The following is a 23,808-nucleotide window of genomic DNA, read 5'->3' on the forward strand; positions in this document are numbered from 1 at the left end:
TAAAACAGCATATCGATGCGTGGGTGTCACGTCTACTAATAATAAGGAAGCTTAGGAAAAATAAAAAAATTCGCTATATACAATAATGCCGACGGCTTTTCACGCAGTTCACTTGAAGAATCAACGAGATGAATCATTTTTGTTGGGCAATAGACAAGCTAAACTTTATCCTGCATGTTGGGAGGTCGATAAGGTTAGTGTTTATTTTTTAAATTTTTTAAAGGTGTTTATAAATAAGTGCGCAAATAAATGAATTATTACTTATGATCGCAGGTGTTTATCCCTGTTTTGGAACGTCGTCACTGGCTTCTCGTCCAACTTCAGCTCCCATCCCTGAAGATAATAGTGTATGACATCATGATCAATTACATATCACTGTCTGATTTTAGAGATATTTTCAAGGGATGGAGCTCTCATTTGGCTAAATTCTTGGATGGGATTAAGTATTGGAGTCATTCTGGACACAAGAAGCCAAAGAAGTTCAATGTCACAGTTGTCAGAGACGAGACCGCGCCACAGCAATCGCCGGGAGCCAGAGGGGATTGTGGTCCTCTCGTATGCCTTTGCTTGGCGCGTTTGACGACGGGAAGCACAGAGTTTTTACCTCCCACCGATAGAGATAGAGCTGCAGTAGGCTTGTGGTTTCGGCATTATATGGCTAGAGCAATATATTCGAGACGCTGCCTACCTGCATCCGCGTTATGAAAGTGTCCATTGTTAATTGGTAAGTCAAATGCAAGTTTTGTTAACATATATACTTCTTTTGGTTTGAAAATGTTTGGTTAAGTACCTAGAATTCAATAATTTGTTGTTTGTAGGTTTTAGATGTGTAGGAAGTCTTGTTTAAGCAAATGTTTAGTTTCTGCAGGTTAATCCTTAAGTGAGCTGCGTGAAATGGATGTACGGGGTCACAAAGTTGTGGTTTCATTGATTCAATAATTGATGAAGAAATAAGAATTATTATTATTTTTTGATTGTTTAATTGATTTGTAAAAGATGATTTGTAAATGTTGAATTGTTTAATTGATGTGTACATAATTTGTGTTGAAATGTAATAGTTGATTTGTTGATTTTCAATCTGCTTTATGTTGAAGGCAAAACAGACTATCGCAACGCGAAATGGCTATCGCAACGAGAAAATCGCAATGCGAAATGAAAATCGCAATGCGAAATGAAAATCGCAACGAGAAAATCGCAATGCGATTTTCATTTCGCATTGCGATTTTCGCGTTGCGATAGCCATTTTCGCGTTGTGATAGCCATTTTCGCGTTGCGATAGTCAAATGAATGTCTAATAAGTGATAACAACTGAACAGATCATAGCAATGTTCAAACTCAAGTTACTAATACATGCCTAACTGAAAATGTTAAAAGTGCACACATAAAATACACATAATGCAAGTTTTGTTAACATATATACTCCTTTTGGTTTGAAAATGTTTGGTTAAGTACCTAGAATTCAATAATTGTTAAAAGTTTATGCACGTTAATCCTCGTTGCCTTTTTCATTTCGCATTGCGATTCTATCGTTGCGATTTGCATTTCGCATTGCGATGGTCAAATGATTGCCTTTCGCAACGCGATTCTGACTTTCGCAACGAGATAATACAGAATCGCAATGCGAGTTTCAAAGTTCGCAACAGGTTTTAGTTTCGCAAGCCAAATTTTTTGTGTATATATCTACGCAGCAGCAACAACTCATAACCTAAATCCCTAAATCGCAACTCATTCCATCTCCATCTATCACTCTCTCCGGCGACATCCGTTCTTATATCAAACGACATCCTTCCCCATCCGACAACAGGTCTTAGTTTCGCATCTCGTTTGTTTAGTTACAACCATGAAATCATCTAATGTTGATCATGTTTGGATAGATTTGTGTTTTGGAGGGTCATGGGAGAATGTTCATGGTATTTTACAATATATGCCTTTACCCATGAATCTTCAACTAAAACTGTCATTAAAGAAGTTAACTTATGAAACCCTAATGTTACGTGTTTCAAAGAAATTGAATTTAGAGCCCCTAAGTGGATTTAGGCTATCTTATCAGAGAAATGGTAAAGTTTATTTGTTAACCGACAATGAAGATGTTGAACGATTCATTGCTTACATTAATGTTTCAAGTGATGATGTTACATTATATGTTGTTGAACCTAGAAGTAGTATTGTTGGGTCAGTAGCGGGTAGTAATCAACTAAGTGGGTCTCAAAACCCACAGCCTTTCTCTAATCCAAATCCAAATCAACTTTCAGCACCAAATTCCGGTTTTCGTATTGACCAATTGACGATGATGAGCCAAGAGAAAAAATTATGAGTACTAGTCAGTATTCGAAATTTGATCTTGGTCAATACCCGGACTTTGATATTGGTCAATACACGGATTTTGATGATGTTTCAGAAGAAGAAACAGACCCTGCGTGTAATGATTTGATATTGGTCATACCCGAATTTTGATGATGAAACACCCGTTGCCGAGGAAGATGTTGTTGATGATAATGAGGAGGAAGTTTCGACTGTGAATGAACATGTTGAACATCCATTATGTAATTCATATAATCCTGAAGAAGAAAAAGAAGAAGAAAAAGTCCTCGAAGAAAAGAAAATGCCACGGGAGTATAACTGGAATATGCCAGAATTACTTCAGCTACCGGAAGAAGAGTTGGCAAAGAAAGCAGTTGATTGTTACACAAAAGTTATTCGTATCAAGAAAGATGATTGTTTTGATACAAAGGAAGACTTGAAGATAGCTTTGTATACGAAATGTGTGGAAGATGGCTATCAACTAAAAGTTAACAAATCAAGCAAAGATCGTTTCGAAACAAGGTGTACGATTGACAAAAACTGTACGTGGCGTATGATTACAAAGAGGATAAAAGATTGCGCAATGTTTCAAGTTAGGACTTTTATTGATAAACATACATGTTCAAGAACCCAAGTTTTTCCTCACCATAGACAGGCAAACAAAAAGGTGTTGGGTGGTTTTCTGGCTGAGTTAATGTTTTTGAATGGCAGAGTATATCGGGGACATGAAATTATGACTGACATGAATGCTCGGTTCAAGATTAGTATATCATATTATCAAGCTTGGAGAGCCAAATGTTATGCCTTGAAATTGTTGAGGGGGTCGCCAGAAGCATCGTTTGCCCAACTGCCGGCTTATTGTCACAATTTAAAGCTGAAAAAATCCTGGGTCGGTAACTCATATCAAAACAGATAGAGATGGACGCTTTGAGTTGTTGTTTATCGCCATTGGTGCTGCGGTTAGTAAATCAATATAATTCTGTTGACTCATTTCTGTTAGTTACATGCATTTCACATTTAAATGATTATATTTCTTGTGTATATTATTTTGTAGATTCGTTCGTTTATTACTTGCATGCGCCCAGTTATTATAGTTGACGGAGCACATTTGAAAGGTCGATACCTTGGAGTAAACTTACTAGCAGTAGCCATGGATGCTAACAATGGGATATTGCCAATAGCTTACGGGGTTGGCAAATCTGAAACCTCTGATTCATGGACATGGTTTATGGGGCATCTTAGGGATTGCATAGGTCCTATTAGCAATCTGACAATCATATCCGATAGGGCAAACTCAATTGACAACGCTGTTAGAAGGTGTTTCCCATATGCTTTTCATGGACTTTGTGGTGTCATTTGTATAGAAATCTAAAATCAAGGTCTGTTGGTATAAAAAAGCACAAATGGACATACTGGAAGGCTGTAAAGGCTTATCGGGAAGTGGATTTCAATAAGCATATAACTGTTTAAGACGTGTTTTGCCTCAGTGTGCTCAAACACTAGAAGATGTCAGGTTTGAAAGATGGTCAAGAGTACATCAACTTGGAGCAAGATATGGTTTCATGACGTCTAATAGCGCAGAATCAATTAACGCTCTAAGTCGTCATTCCGGGAAATTACCATTACTATGTTAATGGAGTTTTTCGAGCCTCTATTCAACAGTGGTACTACAAGAAAAGAAACCATGCAGGTATTATTTCTTAAATTCGTAACTTATCATATATTTTACTAAGTATTATTTATTTAAATTTACAGGAACATTGGAACATCGTGTTACACCATGGACTGAAAAAAAGATAACGAAACGTGTTGTGAAGTCAACGTCATGGAGAGTTGAACCATGTTCAAACACTTTGTTTGAAGTGCTGGATAATAACTTAAATGGGCTTGTCGATCTAAATGCAAGGACGTGTAGTTGTATGAAATGGCAAACATCTGGTTATCCGTGTGGCCATGTTATAAAAGTTGCTCTTCATCTAAACCAAGATGATTCAAGCACATACGCTATGGATTGCTACACTACAGAAGTATATCGACAGACTTATGCCGAGATTGTCTACCCTATTTCACATCTTTAAAATCCCAATCACAACTGGCTTCACCTTTTGGGACTGTTAACTTAGGTGATTTTTAAATGCAAACGTTGTATTATGTAGATTTTATGTGTGAACTTTTAACATTTTCAGTTAGGCATGTATTAGTAACTTGAGTTTGAAAATTGCTATGATCTATTCAGTTGTTATCACTTAATAGGCAATCATCTTAATGTCTATCGCAACGCGGAAATTACTATCGCAATGCGAAATGAAAATCGCAACGAGAGAATCGCAATGCGAAATGAAAATCGCAACGCTAATTTCGCATTGCGATAGTACTTTTTGCCTTCAACATAATGCAGATTGAATCAACAAATCACCATTACATTTCAATCAATAAACAAGCACAAATAAAAATTATGTTAACATCAATTAAACAATCAACTTTACAATCACCTTTTACAAATCAATAAAAATCAAAAAATAAGCAATAATATTAGAGAAAATAACACTTCTACTATTGAATCAACTTTTGCAGCCATACATCATTTTCACGCAACTCACTTCTGAGATTAACTGCATAAACCAAACATTTGCTCAAACAACACTTTCTACACTCTAAAACCTACAAACAACAAATTATTGAATTCTAGGTACTAACCAAACATTTTCAAACCACTAGCCTATAACATACCAATTGTTATGGACATTTTTATAACGCGGATGCAGGTAGGCAGCGTCTCGTATATCGATCTAGCCATATAATGTCGAAAACACAAGCTACTGCAGCTCTATCTATCGGTGGGAGGTAGATACTTTATACTTCCTGTGATCAAACGGTCCACGCCAAGCATACGAGAGGACCAAATCCCTCTGGGTCCTTTCGTTTGTTGTGGTGCGTCTCGTCTCTGCTAACTGTAATATTGAGCTTCTTGGCTTCTTGTTTCCAGAACGAGTCCAATAATTTATCGCATCCAAGAATTTAGCCAAAAAGAGCTCCATCCCTTAATAATATCTCTTAAATCAGCCAATGATATGTAATTTATCATGCTATCATATACTATTGCCTTAAGGGATGGGATCTGAAGCTCGACGAGAAGCCAATGGTACGTTCCAAAACAGGGATAAACACATGCAATCATAAGTAATAATTCATTCATTTGCGCACTTAAATACCTTTAAACTCAATCTAAAAACACTAACCTTATCGACCTCCACCATGCAGGATAAAGTTTAGCTTGTCAATTGCCCAACGCAAATGATTCATCTCGTTGATTCTTCAAGTGAACGGCGTTAAAAGAGTCGGCAATGTATATCGTGTATTTATTTTATTTTCCTTAAGTTTCCTAATTATAGAAGACGTGACACCCACGCATCGATATGATGTTTTACAAAAAAGACATATATTAGTAACTTACATAAATTTACAAAAAAATAATCAAATGAAAATAAGAAAAAATAAGACTTACCCCTCCATCGAAATAGCCTGTCTTCGACCCCTAATAATACGCCCCACCAAGACCGATCAAGCAAAAATAGATATCATCATTGAGCTTGCATATGTCAGTGAAACACCCCTGGCTTCGCTCATGTAGATAAAAATCAACTGCGGTCTTAGCCCAAAGGGTGTATCCAGAATTGTGTCCGGTAGTTGTTCCTCTCCTCTTCAGATACCGGTATGGTACTGGCCGGGTAACTCATACGAGAGCCAACTTGAATCCATCATGTCTGCACGTCAGAGGGTTTCTCAATAATCCTACATATGACGCCATGTGAATCGGGCTCTTGAATGGTGGGAGGGACCTCTTCAACGATGACAGTGCCTCTTGAACGGTGGGAGGGGACTCGAGGAATGATAGGGCCTCTTCAACGATAGGAGTGGACTCTTGAGGGATGACAGGCGAGTCGGGCTTTTTTTGCGGTGTCTTCGCACTATTGGGGTATACGGAGACTTAATAGCACGTACACGCCGTCTTATGCGTGAACTTATTCGTGCAAGAAAAAACCGACCTAAAGCATCCACCTTATCAGTCCGCTAAATAATAAATACAAATATCAGTAAATAAACAGACATGATATTTAAATAGTGAAAACAAAGATAAATATTTCAAACTTTCAACCAAAAGACAAAACAGACAATACTAACTTCACAGTGTTAAAGTAAAAAGTTTAGCAGTTTTGGCAGGCAACCGAATAAAATTTACTAAGCAATCTAAGTGAAATGGTTAATTTAAGTGAAATACGAGTAAATTATCATCAAGTTAAATATGGAAAATCTTAAACTTACCTCGTGCGTAGAGTATGAACCTCATTCTGCACGATACTACCATCTCACGTTAGAGCGGCAACCTCACCACGTAAAGTAGACACTCAGCCATGCACCATCGTTATCAAGTAGAGTACCGATCTCCTCACGCAAGGCATTGACCTCATCACGTAACTCCCTTGACTCATCCCGTGGAGGTGGAGAATAGGGAGATAGAAGTCGTGGCATCTTTGCCGGTCGCCTATCATGAGGTGATGGTGGAGAAGAGGCTCGATGATGTGACGGGATAGGTGATGGCTCTTGTTGTAGAGGTGTATAGTCGGGTCGATCAGGTGATGGCTCTGGGTGAGGTGATGGCTCTCGAAGTGGAGGAAGTGGAGGCTGCTCATCATTCGTGCCATCAAGAAAACGCTGACTAGCTTGCCACAATCAGTGGCAAGCTCAGCCTCCGTGGGTGTCAGTCTCATTAATGGAATGTTGGCCTCCTAAAAATATAAAAACTCAAACAAAGTTAAACGTCTACTATAATAACTTGTTTATATATGATAGTATTTGTGTTAACTTACATTATTTATTGTTGCATATGGTATTAAGTCTTCCCAATCCAACAGACGTTTCCTCTTCCAGGAAATAGCCCTGGGAATATCATTTGAAGTTTTATTGCATATGTCTTCATGGCGGGAAAGGCATCGAATATCCAAATCTACAAACAATAAATAACAAACATTAGTAATTGTTAAATAATTAATTATAATTTGAAAACATTATAGAAATTCTTACCTTAAAGGCCCAAACAAAGCCTGACAAAGTGTATTTCGACCCATCGCCCCGCAAACTTTTGCGGTCATCAAGGCAGACGACAACTTAGTCCAGGTAGCTTTCCATATATACGAACCCCACGGAAACAGATTCCATGCATTTAGGTCCTCTACCAATAATATTAGCTCCTGAGGAATAGGTTGTCTGGCCTCTCTGCCTAAAAAGCCAGCATACAAAAGTAGTAGAAGGCATACTCGGATAACATCGACGTTATTCATCCGAGTAAAACCATCTTTCTTATTAAATAATTTCTTCATGTCGTCGACGTGTAAGTTCGGCTTCTCTATTGACTCATCAGGAAAAACCCTGGATAACCATGATGGGCGGGTGATATGACGAGTGTACCGGCCTACATCATCGTGTCCGAATCGTAGACCAGTGATTAAGCAGAACTCCTTCCGCCCAAAACAAGTATACGCCGGTGGAAAATGAAACCATATCTCTTCCTCACCACGTTGTATAATGTCGGGTAGATCGCTAGTCATGGTCTGAAGCCACAAATGGGTCAAACTAGCATCTCCACCCGGATGCTGTACTCTCAGCCATGGCCCGAAGCAGGTTTTTCAAACAATTTTCTTTGTGCAGGTGAAAGCTTCGAAGCAATTGTAGTGGCTAGGCTAACTTTATTCCTTAATGTCAATGAAGCCGAAAAAAATTTCTACAAAAAAACAATATACATACCAAGTTAGATATACCAAAAACTACACTGTCAAGATATACCAAAAACAAAACAATAAACATAAATAGTAGTTTATTCTTGAAACTAAAATTTGCAACACTATTTTTGTCTTTTGGTTGAAATGAAAATCGCAACGAGATAATGAGAATCGCAACGCGGAAATGACTATCGCAACGAGAGAATCGCAACGAAATCTTTTTTTGGTTGAAATAATATTTTTTATTATTATTTCGGGTCGGGTCGGTCGGGTTTTTAAGTTATATATCGGATTGGTTCGGATCGGGTGAAATCTTTTTTTGATCAGGTCGGGTCGGATCTCGGGTGGAGGATTCTTTGTTTTCAGCTCGGATCAGGTAGACCAAAAACCCGACCCATGCCCATCCCTACACTCGACCAATTAATGAATCTACATTTATCCCAAGTATAAAGGGTTTGTGGATTTTAACACATTATTGTATGTACGACCGAATAGGAGAACATTGTTAAAGTGGTTCGTTCATAACTCGAAATAGGAAAAATTCTTTCGTTTGTAACTTAAAACCATTTAAATTTCCTCATTAATTTTGCTCAAGTTAGGCCGTGATAAAAAAAAAACTTTTTGATTGCTACATTATAATAAGTCAACTTAACGGCAACTAATACTTAGGATAATAATGCCATTAAATTTTTAGTTAACGGAAGGCATTTTTGTAGCAAATGAATGCTTAGTAAATTTCTTTAACCACTTTTTTCAAGTAAAAAAGTATGTACTTTTTTTTGAAATATTTAAATATCTTTAGTAAAATATCGTAGAAAGATACGACATATTTTTCCTAGAGTAAATCCCAACAAAAATACATACTATCACCTCTTTACGTCAAAAATTCTTATATACAATATCTGCTAAGAATATAAAATTACCGATACAATAGAGAGAAAACTCACTAAAACGTTCATGGTTTGAGATTAAATTATATTCCCCTTTTCGTTAATTTTACACATTATTTTATTTATAAATAATATTTATTTTATTTTGAGATTATTTATTATTATCATTTAACTTTTTAATACAACCATCGGTATGTGATTTATTGATATAATTCAATTCGGGTATAATAAAAGTCTATTATAAACTAACTTATTGGATTAAAATCTACCATTGTTGACACATGTGTATAATGTTATTATATAATATGACATAAATGAACTGACTAATTATGTTACATGTGTCATAGGTATTAAAATATAATGGAAATAACATACATATATCATAAGTTGTATTTATAATTTGATGATGAGTAAAATTATAAATACTTGAAAACTAATTCAACAGTCAATTATAAAGCGATAGTGATCCTAAAAAATAGGTTAATTCGATATACATCTAAAAATGTCCCTAATATTTGATTAATAGTCACTTTGACCCCTATTTTCTCTTCTTCTTCTTCTTTTTTGGAGTATTGGCCCATAACATCTTATTTTGGAGCAAAAAGGTCCCTCAGTGGAAAAAACGTTAGTCAACAAACGATTAACGCTCTAAATAGTGACATTTCGCATTAAAATGGAACGTTGAGAGCGGGGGCAAAATGCTCTAAACAAAAAAAAAGGGTTAAAGTGACTATTTAGTCAAATGTTAGTGCAAAAATACTCCAAAATAAAAGAATACAAGCTACAATGACTATTTAATCAAATGTTAGGGCATTATTTTGATATTATGCATTATATTCTATCAAATGTTATGGGCATTTGTTGGCATTATTACTTTAGATATGATTCGATCAATGACGAGTCAATGTGATCTACCAAGTTTTTTTTAGGAGCATACACTTGAAATAATTGTCTTCACACTAAATTGTGTTCCATCTAAGTCAATTCAAAATACATTATATGTGATATGGACTGAGAAACATCATAGTACGTCTTTTATTAAGATTTGACATTGCGAAACTTATATTAAACATCAATGTCTATAAAACTTGAACTCAAATCTTAAAAGTGCATCATCTTTAAAAATATATCTTAAAAAATTAAAAGATGTTATTTCTTCAATCCTATTGATAAAAAAGTGTTTGTTGCTCGAACATAAATATTCTTCGGGAAAAATTTTCTCTCTAAAATGAAAGAGATGAAAACATTGAACTGGAAAAAATTCGAGAAAACATATCATTAGATCAAAGATTAAACAAGAACAAATTCCTTAAGTTGTTGCAGAAGAATCAAATGTTTTGGAAACACAACCACTACGAAGGCCTATAAGAGAACACCATGTACTTAAGATATATAAATTTCTCATTACAATACACGATGATATTATACTTATGGATTAAAGCAAGCTTCTTAAAGCTGACATCTTCACTTTAATGTAATAAAAGATTTTGGATTTGTGTCAAACGAAGATTAATTTTGTGTTTACAAAAAAAAAATAGTGAGAACATTGTTTCATTTCTGATATTGTATATAGATGACATACTTATTATAGTGACTTACTTATTTTATAGTTAGTTAAGACTTAGTTAGGAAGTAGTTTTTTTTTATGAAAGATTTGTGTGATGTTTCATATAATTTAGGAGTCAAAATAATAAATTTAATTAAAATTAATATATGTATTTGATATATATATATATATTATTGGATAAACTACATGTTTAGTACCTAAACTATTATTTTTGTTATGTTTCGGTACCTAATCTTTTATTTATTTCAAAATAATACCTAACATTTATTTTTGTTTCATTTTGACACCTCCCTTTAAAAACTTAGTGAAACTGTTACAACATGGCACATTTTTATGGGTAAACTACATCATTCATCACTCAACTATCTTCTCACTCATATTTTGGTCACTAAAGTCTAATTTTTTTAATTTAATTACCTAACTTTCAAATTACCCCTAATTTAATCACTCTAACTTTCAAGATTATTTTTATTTTAATTATATATAATAAGATAATAAAAAAATTCATGTCACAAAAAATATTAATAAAATAAATTAGAGTGATTAAAACATGAGCAATTTAAAAGTTGAGTAGTTAAATTGATTTTTTTTAAATTTAGTGACCAAAATAGGAGTGAGAAGATAGTTGAGTGGTGAATGATGTAATTTACCCATAAAAATACCACGTACAAATTTTGAAAGGCGAGGTACCAAAACGAAATAAAAAGTAAACCTTACGTATGATTTTTAAACAAATGAAACTTTAGATATCAAAAGGAGACAAAAGTAATAGTTTAGGTAATAAACATGTAGTTATATGAAAAATTATCTAGATTTAAATTCAAAATCTAATATCAAGATTAAAATAAATTTATAAAATTATAAGGGAATAAAAACTTGTAAAATTTTAATGAATGAAAATAAATTATCAATTGAAAATATAAGAAAATGCCTAAAATATATGAAAATTTAACATTTTTATGAGATGACTGCCCTTTAATTCTTAATTAAATTAATATCCAAATTAATAAATTCACATTACATAATTGCCCTTTAATTCTCAATTCAAACTTCTTAAATAATTGAAAACAACTGTTAACTTAATTATAAATAATAATACATTGTACACTTGCCATTTAAATAATCATAAAATTCAAACCTTTTTAATTAACCGGACAACATTAATAACTTAATAAATGAATAAATGATAATCATATTGTGTAGATTGGTATAATTTTTTGTCTGTTCTGCACGAATCAAGTTATCTTAGGAGTTAAAAAATAATTGTTATTATTAAAAGTCTCAGGTTCAAGTACCAAAAACTACAACGGTGTTTAAACTTTTATTATTAAATGATTATTAAAACAGATATTATCTTATAATTATTCTAGATCAATAAAAAAAACAAACAAACAAATAAACCTTTTGACAGCCCTGCACAAGCTATTCTATTGTTAGCCTTAATTATCCTAACTCGTTAAAAAAAAACTACGCTTAAAGGTGCCCAAAATTTGAAATTAAGTCTATTAACCTTGAATTTTTACTTAATTAATCATCAAATCAATTATTTTTAAATTTAAATTTAAATCAACAAAATCAAGATTGAAGGTTTATGATTTAGAATTTTAAAATTCAAATAAACAAAAATAGTTTTCACATAAAAATACTATTTCTTCTGTTCTAATAAATTTGTCTCTTATTGATATTTTAAAAATAAAAAATGTAAAATTTTGACCATAATTATTTTAAATATTTTTTTATATTTTTAAATAAATAAGTTATATTTTTTTTTAAAAAAAGTCAATAAAAACTCATATAATGAGACAGATGGAGTATTGTTTAAATATTTGTTAAAATATATCTAGAAGACAATGGTTTAACAGTAAACTATGTATTAATCATTTAACTATCACTTTAGTTCTGTTTTAATCACTTAATTATTATATTATCTAAATATATTTTATGTATAAAACAGTAATTCTTTACAATTTATTCGACAAATTAGTGAAATGGTTTATGAAAAAAGAGAGTAAACGTTTGATGTTTTATATAAATTTAATGGACTAAATACTCAAACTACTGTAAAATATTCTAAAATATTTAATATTAATCTGATTAGAAAACAATTAAAATATTTTATTTTAAAAAAACACAATATATTAATATATATTTTATTTTCTTTCTTTTATATAAATTTAAAAAATAACTAAAAATAACTATACTTTTTTAAAACATATTATAATCTAATTCACTTCAACCGGTAAGCTTTAAAACTTTTTAATAATATGAATGGTAGCTAAATTAATAGTCTATCGTCAGTTAAAGTCATGATCTCAAAACCTCAAAACTGGCTTAGTTGAACTAAAATTAGATAAGCAAGCAATGAGATCAACTTGGGGTTGGGTATCTTAATTCCATTAAAACCTCAATTATTCCAAAAGCTCTAATTAGTTTCCATCAATGAAAGAGACGAGAAGGTAGAAAAAATAATAGAAAATAAATGGTTTATATTTTGTTATTAATCCTTTACTATGGTTATTTTTTTATATTTATTCATTATTCTCTAATTTAATTTGAAGTTTAAAATTCTAGTATGAATACAATCCGTAAATATTTTATTCTAGAACTAAAGAAACAATTTATAAAATATAGATTATGAGTGAGCAAAACTCGACGATAAAAAATTCGACTAAACTTCATTAACTTTAATTCTATAAACTCGACTTTAAAAAATAATTCGAATCAAATTATAAAATATAACTCAAATAACTCAAAAATTTTAGTAATTAGTAGATTGATTTTCAAGTTCGACTCGATTCCCTCAATTCTGCGTGATATATGTATATTACATATGATGAAATTTATATGTATGCCATATATGGTTATAGAAATTTGTTTAAATTGTAATCAAATAGTACCATAATTAAACATTATAAATATTTACTATTAAATTTATACAGAAACTCTAACAATTTGACTCGAATTTTTGAACTCGTCTAAAAAAAATTCAAATAAAGTTTGAGTTATAAAATATGACTAATCAACTTTACCAACTCGAAATTTTTAACTCGATTCGACTTAATTAAATACTCACCCGTAATATAGTTAAAATGCACGACTAAAGTATAATGGCTAACAATGACTAAATTTATAAAGATTGATAGCAAAAATTAACCAAAATGAATAGAAAAAGTCCTCAACAGTTGCCAGTTGAACCATCCACTTAATTTATCAGCCTATAAATACTCATTGATTTGCCCAACCAAAACTCAAACTGAAATTACCCATTTTTCCTTCAAAAATGGGTTCTTCAAATTATTTTGTTTTAGCTTTCCTCGTTGCATTCTCATTTTCATGCATCCAGTTTAGCATGGCAGCTCGCCGTCTCCAGCAGATCAACATAATACCTTCTCCACTCCCAAGACTTCCGCCATTACCTTTTCCAGTCATTCCACCATTACCATCTTTGCTTCCTCCAATCCCAAGACTTCCGCCATTACCTTTGCCAGTCATTCCACCATTACCATCTTTGCTTCCTCCACTCCCAAGACTTCCGCCATTACCTTTGCCAGTCATTCCACCATTACCATCTTTGCTTCCTCCACTCCCAAGACTTCCGCCATTACCTTTGCCAGTCATTCCACCATTACCATCTTTTCTTCCTCCATTCCCAAGACCTCCGCCAGTCATAATTCCTCCAATACTGCCAATAACTTGAACCTTTCCCCCGTTTCGTGCGCTTCTCATGATGGGCTCTGCCGCCTTTTTCTACTTGTTAGTCTTGTTTGAGTCGTACGTGTGTTGCTTAGATGTTAAGTTATGATTAGTAATAAAAAAAACAGAGAAGCTACCTTCTTTGCGTCCGATACCATCTTCACCTACACTGCCACCACTTCCGCCGTTAACATCTCTGCCAATACTTTCCTCCGTTTCGGGCGCTTGTTATGATGGGCTCTGCTGCTTTTCTCTACCTTTCAGTCTTTCTTGTTTGAGTCGTGTGTTGCTTACAAGTCAAGTTATGATTAATAATAAAACATGAGAAGCTCTTTGGTCTTTGAACTTGCCTTCAATTTTCCTAATTACTGCATTTTGTTTCACATTTTCTCAAGCTACATATATTATTTGTGTGAGTGATCAGGCACGAGTCGGATTTAACCTTGAAGAGTAAGTTGATTAACTTTAAAATAAATTAAAATTGAATAAATCATAAAATTTAAAGAAATTATGGTTCAATTTTATTAATTTTAAAATTAACGGATCTTAGAACATAATTAAACCAAAAAAATTAGAGGTGACTCCTAAAAATAATTAAATCAATAAATTTTGAGAAATACAAAGGCTTAATTGTAATAATTTTGGGAATATTTATAATTTAGAAAAAAAATTAAACCATCAAATTTGGGGATAATTTCCTCTCCCACCTACAACGTAAATTCGTCATGTGTGCTATTCTTTAAGGTATTAGGTTCGAGTACCATGATTACTACGGGTATGAGCGTTCCATATCAAATGGTTAAGAGTTATCTTTGAACAGATATTACCTTGTACTTACCCTAAATTAATTAAAAAATAAATATTAAATTAAAAAAAATAAATTTAAACAAAGAAATTGATTCATTTAAAATATGACTAAGCTTAACTTCAATATCCAATACCTAAGTCCGATTCATCTTGTTTTTCAGTTTCATAATACGTTTTTTTTTTATTTAAGTATATTATGTAATTTGTATCATATGGAAACTAAATATATAATGTTATAATATATATATTAAAAATGATAGACAACTATGAAGGATTTGAGTTAACCATTGGTATGTATGAGTTTATTTAAATAAAATTTGAACTCTTAAACGACTAGTGCACAGTAGCTTGCTGATTGTTTGTTTTTCTTTAAGTTAATTTGGTGTAATTGTTGAAAATTTATTGACTTTTCGTCGACATTATTTATATTATTAATAAAATATTTTTTTTGTAAAAAAAAAAATCATAATTTAGATAGAATATTTTATTATCATACATAATTTTGATTCGACTGAATCATATCCATATTAATTTGTACAATTATATCTATTTTTTTCCATTAATAAGGATATTTAATCAGTTTTTAACTTCAAATATTTCAATACGCAAAGACATTTCGCTTATTTTAGTATGCGAAAGCATTTTGATCATTTGACACTTGGGAATATTTCAATCTTGTAATGCATTAAGGCCTCTTCTTGGGCTCATCTATTCATTATGAATCATATTCAACATCAATTAATCAGATATCAGCCCTTTGGCTTTCGCAATAGGTAAATCACACTTTTAGTCCTTTTTTTTAATCTTAAGTTCAAAGATAACCTTTTCAATAGTTAGTTGGGCTCATTTCTTATCTAATTAAGTATAAATTCTTATTAGTGTTGCTGCCGCCACCAGTATTTCTTTATTTTCTTATCCTTTATCTTTATACTTTTTATACTTTTCTGTTATTGGTATTTATGAATGATTAGAACTGGGTTTGATATCGTTGTCTTCTGTGTATCATTCTCGTCATGTTTCCTCTGTATAAATTTAGTCGGGTCTTATGTTTCTGTCTATATACAGAGATTCTTTCGCAGGGATTATTTTGCAGGGATTACTCCCCATTACAGAAGCACATATGGTATTAATGACTGCATATGAATACTGTTTAGCTATGTATTTATGTAATTATTTATAAATGCATTGCATTTTATCTATATTTTTAATTTTTTGACTGCGGAGGTCTTTCACAGAAGCTATTCTCAACCTGGCGTTGGGGGCAACCTACTACCCTACCTCCCCCTTACCCCATACATATGGGAATTGGGTTTTGTTGTTGTTGTTGTTTATCTTTATCTTTCTTTTGTTTTTAATAAATTTTATCTTTATGGCACGATTTTCATTACTTTTGACATTTTTTTATTTTCTTTTTCAATTGTTTGGTTATTCTTGTTGTTTAATTTTAAGGTTGGATTTGAGATCGTCATAATTGATCAAGATGACGCTTGTTTGTTATCCCGTTGATCTTTCAGATATTCGACTCTCGAATTGGATTTAGATATGCAACCTACGTTCGTATATAATTTTCTCAAGATGCTTAGCTTTGACTTGCGTTTTATTGGTGATCTTTCAATAGTTTAATCTCTTATCGTGGTTCGTTTGTCGTAGCGGACATATCATTTTGTATCTATCTATTGTTCGAGTTTTTAGGATGGATTTTTCACATTTTCCTTGTTTAGCTGCTTTTATTTCAAAAAAAAATCGAATTATTATAGGTGAATCAAAAGGAGTCCAAAAATCTGAATTTGTTTTGGATAAAATGCTTTTATTTATCCCAGAAGCAGAAAAAAAAAACCTACTACAATATACGAATATGAGGGTTAGCCACACAAAAACAAGGAACACCAACACCCAGAACCAGCTAAAAACACAAAATCAAAGTAGCCAACCAGACTAAACTATACCCCAAGCATTACAGAACCTTCCATATACAGGTTTAGAAATATCAATGCATCTACCCTAACTTTAATCCTAACAATATCATTGATAACCTCAAAAACTTCATTAGCAGTATGAGATCTCCCCCTAAATTGTCTGTGATTCCTTTCCTCCCAAGCGCAGTGTAAATGAGCACTCCAAGCAGTTTTAATAATGAAAGTGCACAGAGTTTTATCTTTTAAAGCACAGGCCCAAGCCAGCTAGTAATCCCAGCCGCGAACAACTCTAGCAACATTACACAAACGTAATATTCTCCCCAAAATGTCACAGGAAATTGACAATCAAAGAAAAGTTTATTCCTAGATTCCAAAGCATTCACACAAATCACACAGACAGAGTCAACCATAATGTTCATTTTTAAAAGTCTATCCTTAGTATGCAGACGGTCCAAAATAGCCAGCCATGCAATGATAACATGCTTTGGAATGTGCATAAGGAACCAAATAAGCTTCTACCAAGGGACACGAGGCCGCTTATCTCGAATCCATCTCCATATCCAGGTTGCATTAATCATTTAACCACTCGAGACTGAAGTAAGGACACCAGAAGCCTCATTTCTAAGTTTGAACATCTTCTTCAAACTCCAGCTCGCATCAGCTTTACATCTAGCACCTAAAAATACCCATAAGAACATAGGAATGAACCCAAGCCACCCAAAGGGAATCCTCCTCAGCAAGCAGAGCCCTCATAAGCTAAATCACACAAACCTTGTTCCAACAACGAACATCTTTTAAACCTAAATCCCCTTCTGCTTGTAGGGAACACACAGTGCACCAATTAACCTTTGCACCTACAACGCTAACATCTCTACCCTTCCATAAGAAACACATGCATAACTGGTTAACTTTGTTAATCACAACCATGGACAAAATCAACTGTCTGCACCAAAAATTAGTAATGCCAATCAACACAGGCCTGATAAGCTGCAGTCTTCCAGCTTAGCATCCTGCTCGACCATTGCTAAAGCTTAAGCCTGATCTTCTCCAGCAAGGGCAAACATCCTTCTCAATAAGCTTAAAAAATATGAATTTGAGAGAAGCATTTTAGGGGGTTTGCATAAATTTACCTGAACAATAAAACTACATTAAAGAATTAACAACAATTCCTTATACCTTAAGGACTTTAAGGAATAATAACAGTTCCTTAAAGAATTAACATTCGATTGACCTAAACGAGTCAAATTAAAAATATTTATAATTTAATGGCCAATAGAAATACTAAAATTTGGGTGAATAAATATGTAACTTCCTTATACCTTACTAATTAATATATAGATGTTTTATTGGATAATCAAAAAATGTCCCTAAGCAGAGTAAAGAAACACAGATTTTATGCGCAACCAACAATCATATTATAGAAAAAAGACACCACCTTATCTTGGCAGCACCCAAAAAATGAGAAGATAGAATTATCAAGAACGTACTATACATGCGTCCCCTTCTCACTTTCTAGTTTGCCATCAACAATCGTGACTCCGTTTCCCCATGGCTGCGACTCACCCATCACCACCACAAAAGCCGACGACCGTTAAAGCACTAGCTGAATCGTCTGGTTTTTCTTCTCTCCCTTCCATTTACACCTTCCCAAAACACCCCAATGATGAAGTATTTTCAGACACAAAAGAATCAATCCCCACCATCGATTTCTCTCTTCTCACCTCCAGTAACACCGATGAACGGTCTAAAACGATCCAAGAGCTTGGAAAAGCCTGTGGAGACTGGGGCTTCTTCATGGTATATACATATATACACGCTCATATAGAGTTCTTTTTCAATCAGTTTCAGGTTTTTGATGTAATTTGGTCTGTTTGAGCATCTCAGGTGACCAATCATGGGGTGCCGGAGAGCTTGATGAAGGCAATCATCGAGGCTTGCGGCGAATTTTTCGAGCTGACGGAGGAAGAGAAGGGAGAATATGAAGGGAAGCATGTGTTGGATCCGATAAGATTTGGAACCAGTTTTAATGCATCGGTGGATAAAATTTATGCTGGAGATTATCTCAGATTTTTCAGCATCCCGAGTCCCACTCACCCGACAGGCCACCTGCCTTCAGGTTTCATCTATGTTAAAAAAATGAACAGAAATGTTGATATAATAATTTTTATCTTTTCAATAATTATAGGATATTATTTTATAATGATACATCAAATTTTAACGGACGGTCAAAATATATATTTAAATATGATTTTTTTATAAAATAATCAAGTGACAAAAAAATTGCAAAAATAGATTAATGACTAAATACATAATTTGACCCACTTTGTTTTACTCCTCATAATGCATATGGTTTCAGAGAAATTGCTAGGGAATACAGCAAAAGAGTCCGGCAAGTAGCCAAAGAAATACTAAGAGGAATATCTGAGAGTTTGGGATTAGAAGATAACTTCATTGATAAAACCTTAAACCTGGAAAATGGCCTGCAAGTCATGGCTGCCAACTTCTATCCGCCGTGTCCGCAGCCGGAGCTCGCGATGGGGTTGCCGGCTCATTCAGACCATGGCCTTTTGACCCTCCTAATCCAAAACCAAATCGGTGGCCTTCAAGTGCGGCACAATGGGAAATGGATCAACATCGACCCCATTCCCAATTCTTTTCTTACCAACATTGGTGACCACATTGAGGTAAACCCCAATTTCGTCACGCTTTTTATCCCCATCCTATTGTTTTTTTTGGTCTGTTGTTAGAACAATGATTGTTATATAATGATAAAAGCATCTTCTGAAATCATTATGCACAAACGTCATACCTACAATGACATTAATAATACATGTTATTGCCGTAATCACCACAAATTCACTGTAACCAAAAATTCGACCACAACTATAATTTAAATACTTGATTCTGATTAATCAAACATGGTTTTAATGTGATGCAAGATTTTGAGCAATGGAAAGTACAAGAGTGTTCTCCATCGGGCCGTGGTTAATAACAGAGATGTAAGGATATCCATAGCAATGCCGCACGGACCGGCACTGGATACAGTTGTTAGCCCTGCTTCGAAGTTGGTGGAAGATGAGCGGAACCCACCGGAATACCGAGCTATGAAATATAGGGAATATTTAGAGCTTCAACAAGGCAGCATGCTCAACGGGAAATCTTGCTTGGAAATTGTACGAAACAAAGTAATTTAGGGACCGTTTGATGTCACTGGAAGTCTGGAGCTCGGTGCGTTGATGCTTTTAAGCGAAAATGACTTAAACGCACCATCATTAAGGGAGTTTAGAAAGGCTCCGGTGAATGCATTGGACCACCCATAATGGATCAATTTCTATTCTATTTCTATATATTAATAATAACAATAATAATAATAATAATAATATTATTATTATTATATTCGTATTCAATCTAATGTCTTAATGATTTATTTTGTTTTCATTGCAGCACTTGCAATATATTTAAGTTTAGATTTATATTTTATTGTTGATTTTAATCTTATCCCTATTATACTTAATTTCACCTTATTAGGGTGAAATTACAAGAGATAAAAGTCGAGGCTTCAACAACCAAATCTACGACCTAACAAGTCATATATGTGTGATTAGATGGCCTATGGATAGTCGTCATTATCCCAACTCTGACACTGATACTAATACTAAGGTTCATATATAAGTCAGATGCATAGCTAGAAAGTGAACTTCGAATTCTCTCTCTCAATCTCTTCCTCTTCCACTCCTTGTATATCTCTTCTTCTGTTTACCAAAACCTCCAACTGCGGCCCTTCATCTAAATTAGGAGTGAGCAAGAACATGTCGACCCGAGTAGAGAAATCATATACAGATCATACAAAGGCAGATTAATGACCACCGTGCTATAAACAATGTCAGATGGGATTGGGTTGTGGAGGAGCAGAGTCTCCTCATGCCCCCAGATATTGGCAGCTTCCTACCCCTCGTACTTCAAGCCAGTTGTCACACATGTTCATCAGTCAATTTTTGGCCAACAGGGCCATCCATCGCTTGAAAGCCAGTTTGCTTAATCGGTCTAGAGGCCTGATGGACTTTTGAGGGGCTACACGAGGATATTCTCTAGAGCCACCACAATATCTGCGACTTGACAAATGGGTGGGTAATCTCTATTTACATTTATGGGCTTCAACATGAGCCCTTGAAGTATCCCCTGATAAGCAACAATCAAACAAAAATTAACTAGTTGTATGAGGTGGCTGACATATATATTGAGGAGGAAATGGGGTTCATAGCTACCACTGGCTAGAGCTCAACTCCCCCACAATCAACCTCGCAGAGCAACGGACCAAGAGGAACCAAAGGCCTTTGTCGAGGTTTCATGAGTCCTTGAGGGTGAATCAAAGGTGACTGAAGCTCCTCTTTCTCGGGTAATAGGGAGATAATAGGGACCGATCGAACAATCGTTGGCGAGTTCACGTGATTGACTGACAGGGAGGAGATCATTCGGAGCCTAAACCATCTACACGCCCCTCAACACGTCATTTTTTGAGATCCTCTACTAAGATGATAATTCTAAAATTCTGAAGCCACCTCCCCCTACGAGGAATGACTTAATAGAACACCATCCACTACTACGAACCCCATAAGTAGAGGGGGCTCGAGACCGAACAGTGTGTATATTCAAAAGATGATGTGGAGGAGGCAATTAGAAAGGGGCACTAGACCAATTTAATTTAATTGATTCGGATTTTCAACAATGAACTTATAATTAATTTAATAATTAAACTATAAGTTTTATATTTTGACCAAAATGAAACATTGATGATTAAAGTGATTAAAATAGAGACCAAATAATTATTCAATTAAATGTAAAAGTACGAATTTTGACATTATACCTTTATTAATTGAGTACAAATCAGATCCCAAGTGCATTACAACTATTCGACTTACATAGCTCTATCCGATTAATTAATAGATTACAAACCAACTTTAATCAAATAGCTGAACTTAACTACTTTAATACAGATAAATCTAACAGTAGAAACTACATTCATGAGTTTCGTATACGTTCCAAGCAAGATTTCCCGTCGAGCTTGTTGCTCTGTTGAAGCTCTACATATTCTCTATATGTCATTGCTCCATATGCTGGTGGGCTCCAACCATCTTCCAAGAACTTGGAAGCCGGGCTAACAGCTGCATCCAGTGCCGGTCCATTCGACAGTGCTATGGATATCCTTACATGTTTGTTGTTAACCACTGCTCGATGGAGAACACTTTTGTACTTGCCATTGCACAAAATCTAAAGTAAAAGAAGTAATGAACAAAAGCAGGATGGGGAAAAAATTGAGGAATTTGGAGTTTTTACCTCAACATGGTCTCCAATGTTAGCTAGAAATGAATTGGGAAGAGGGTGGATGTTGACCCATTTCCCATTATGCTGCACTTGAAGGCCTCCGATTTCGTTTTGGATTAGGAGAGTCACAAGGCCATGATCTGAATGAGCGGGCAACCCCATTGCGAGCTCTGGCTGCGGACATGGCGGATACAAGTTTGCTATCATGATTGAAGGCTGTTTTCCAGATTTACGGCCTTTTCGATGTAGTTTTCTTCTAACCCCAAACTCTCAGATATTCCTCTCACTAATTCTTTGGCCACTTGCCGGACTCTTTTGCTGTATTCCATAGCAATTTCTCTGAAACCACAGCATTCGGGTAAAACTGGGTTACTGGCTATGTATGTATATATATATAGCATTCAAACATCTTAAATTCCATTCTAATAAATCACATGATAATATGCCAAATATGATTACGTAAGCTGCAGTTAATGAGAGTTTAAGTGAGAAAAACCTGAAGGCAGGTGGGTTGTTGGGTGAGTGAAACTGAGGGTGCTGAAAAATCTTGAGATAATCTCTCCAGTATAGGACTTTTTCCACTGATGCATTGAAACTGGTACCTGATCTTATTGGATCCAACACATGCTTCCCTTCATATTCTCCCTTCTCTTCCTCCGTTAGCTCGAAGAATTGTCTGCAGGCCTCGATCATTGCTTTCATCGTGCTCTCCGGCACCCCGTGATTGGTCACCTGAGGCAAAACAAAACCAAATTATCAAAAGCTAAAATTGATTGAACGAGAAGTACAGTGCGGCATATGCGATGGAGATATAAATTTATACCATGAAGAAGCCCCAGTCCTGACAGGCATTTCCAAGCTCTTGGATCATTTTGGAGCGTTCAACAGGATTACTAGAGGTGAGAAGAGAGAAATCAATGATGGGGATTGATTCGGTTGTGCCTGAATATGCTTCATCATTTGCATGTTTCGGGAAGGTGTAAGAGGAAGGGATGGAAGAAAGATGAAGCGATTCAGCTAATGCTTTAACGCTTGTCAGTTTCGAGGGCTGAGAACCGATCAGAGTGGCGGCGTCCATGGCGAGACTGACGGCGGCTGGAGAGAAAGAGAATGAGACACGGTTCCTAATAGCGAACTGGGAAGGGATGTTCATGCATATTTATGTTCAATCGCTGGCTGCTGCCATGAAAAGAAATGGCCAACTTGCTTCATCAACTAATATTTTCTCACTGGACGGATAACGCTCTTAGCTGGTACGGACAAGTTTAGGCCATTATCTCAACACACATTTTCGTCCTACTAGAATTTAAACTCCTAAAAATAAGATAAAATTTTGCTAGAATTCAAACTCCTAAAAAATATGATAGAGTTTTACTAAGATTTAAATTCCTAAAGATAGGATCCACAAGCACTATAAATAGTCATTGTAACTCACCATTGTAACAGACGATTTACACACAAAACATAGAGGAAAGCACGGGAAGATACAAAAGCAAAACTATTGTAAAGGATTCGAAAAGGAAATAAAAGGTAGC

The 23,808-nt window shown here is 34.4% G+C and overlaps 1 protein-coding gene and 2 pseudogenes across 1 annotated transcript; 2 read left to right on the plus strand and 1 right to left on the minus strand.

The window, feature by feature from the left end:
* Positions 1–13,799: 13,799 nt before the first annotated feature.
* LOC120149770 (vegetative cell wall protein gp1-like) lies at positions 13,800–14,548 on the plus strand. Its single transcript, XM_039162478.1, has one exon. The coding sequence runs from the start codon at positions 13,816–13,818 to the stop codon at positions 14,230–14,232; it is 417 nt and encodes a 138-aa protein (XP_039018409.1). The 5' UTR covers positions 13,800–13,815; the 3' UTR covers positions 14,233–14,548.
* Positions 14,549–18,469: 3,921 nt separating this feature from the next.
* On the plus strand, positions 18,470–20,160 carry LOC120149853 (annotated as a pseudogene).
* A 1,783-nt stretch (positions 20,161–21,943) lies between these two features.
* LOC120149571 lies at positions 21,944–23,441 on the minus strand (annotated as a pseudogene).
* Positions 23,442–23,808: the final 367 nt, after the last annotated feature.

Source organism: Hibiscus syriacus, unplaced genomic scaffold, assembly GCF_006381635.1.
Source record: "Hibiscus syriacus cultivar Baekdansim isolate YM2019G1 unplaced genomic scaffold, ASM638163v2 tig00111008_pilon, whole genome shotgun sequence".
In the NCBI taxonomy this organism is placed as follows: Eukaryota; Viridiplantae; Streptophyta; class Magnoliopsida; order Malvales; family Malvaceae; genus Hibiscus; species Hibiscus syriacus.

What these genes read in the sequence shown, in the direction of transcription:
- LOC120149770 (XM_039162478.1), top strand. Translation starts at nt 13,816, where the DNA reads ATGGGTTCTTCAAATTATTTTGTTTTAGCTTTCCTCGTTGCATTCTCA.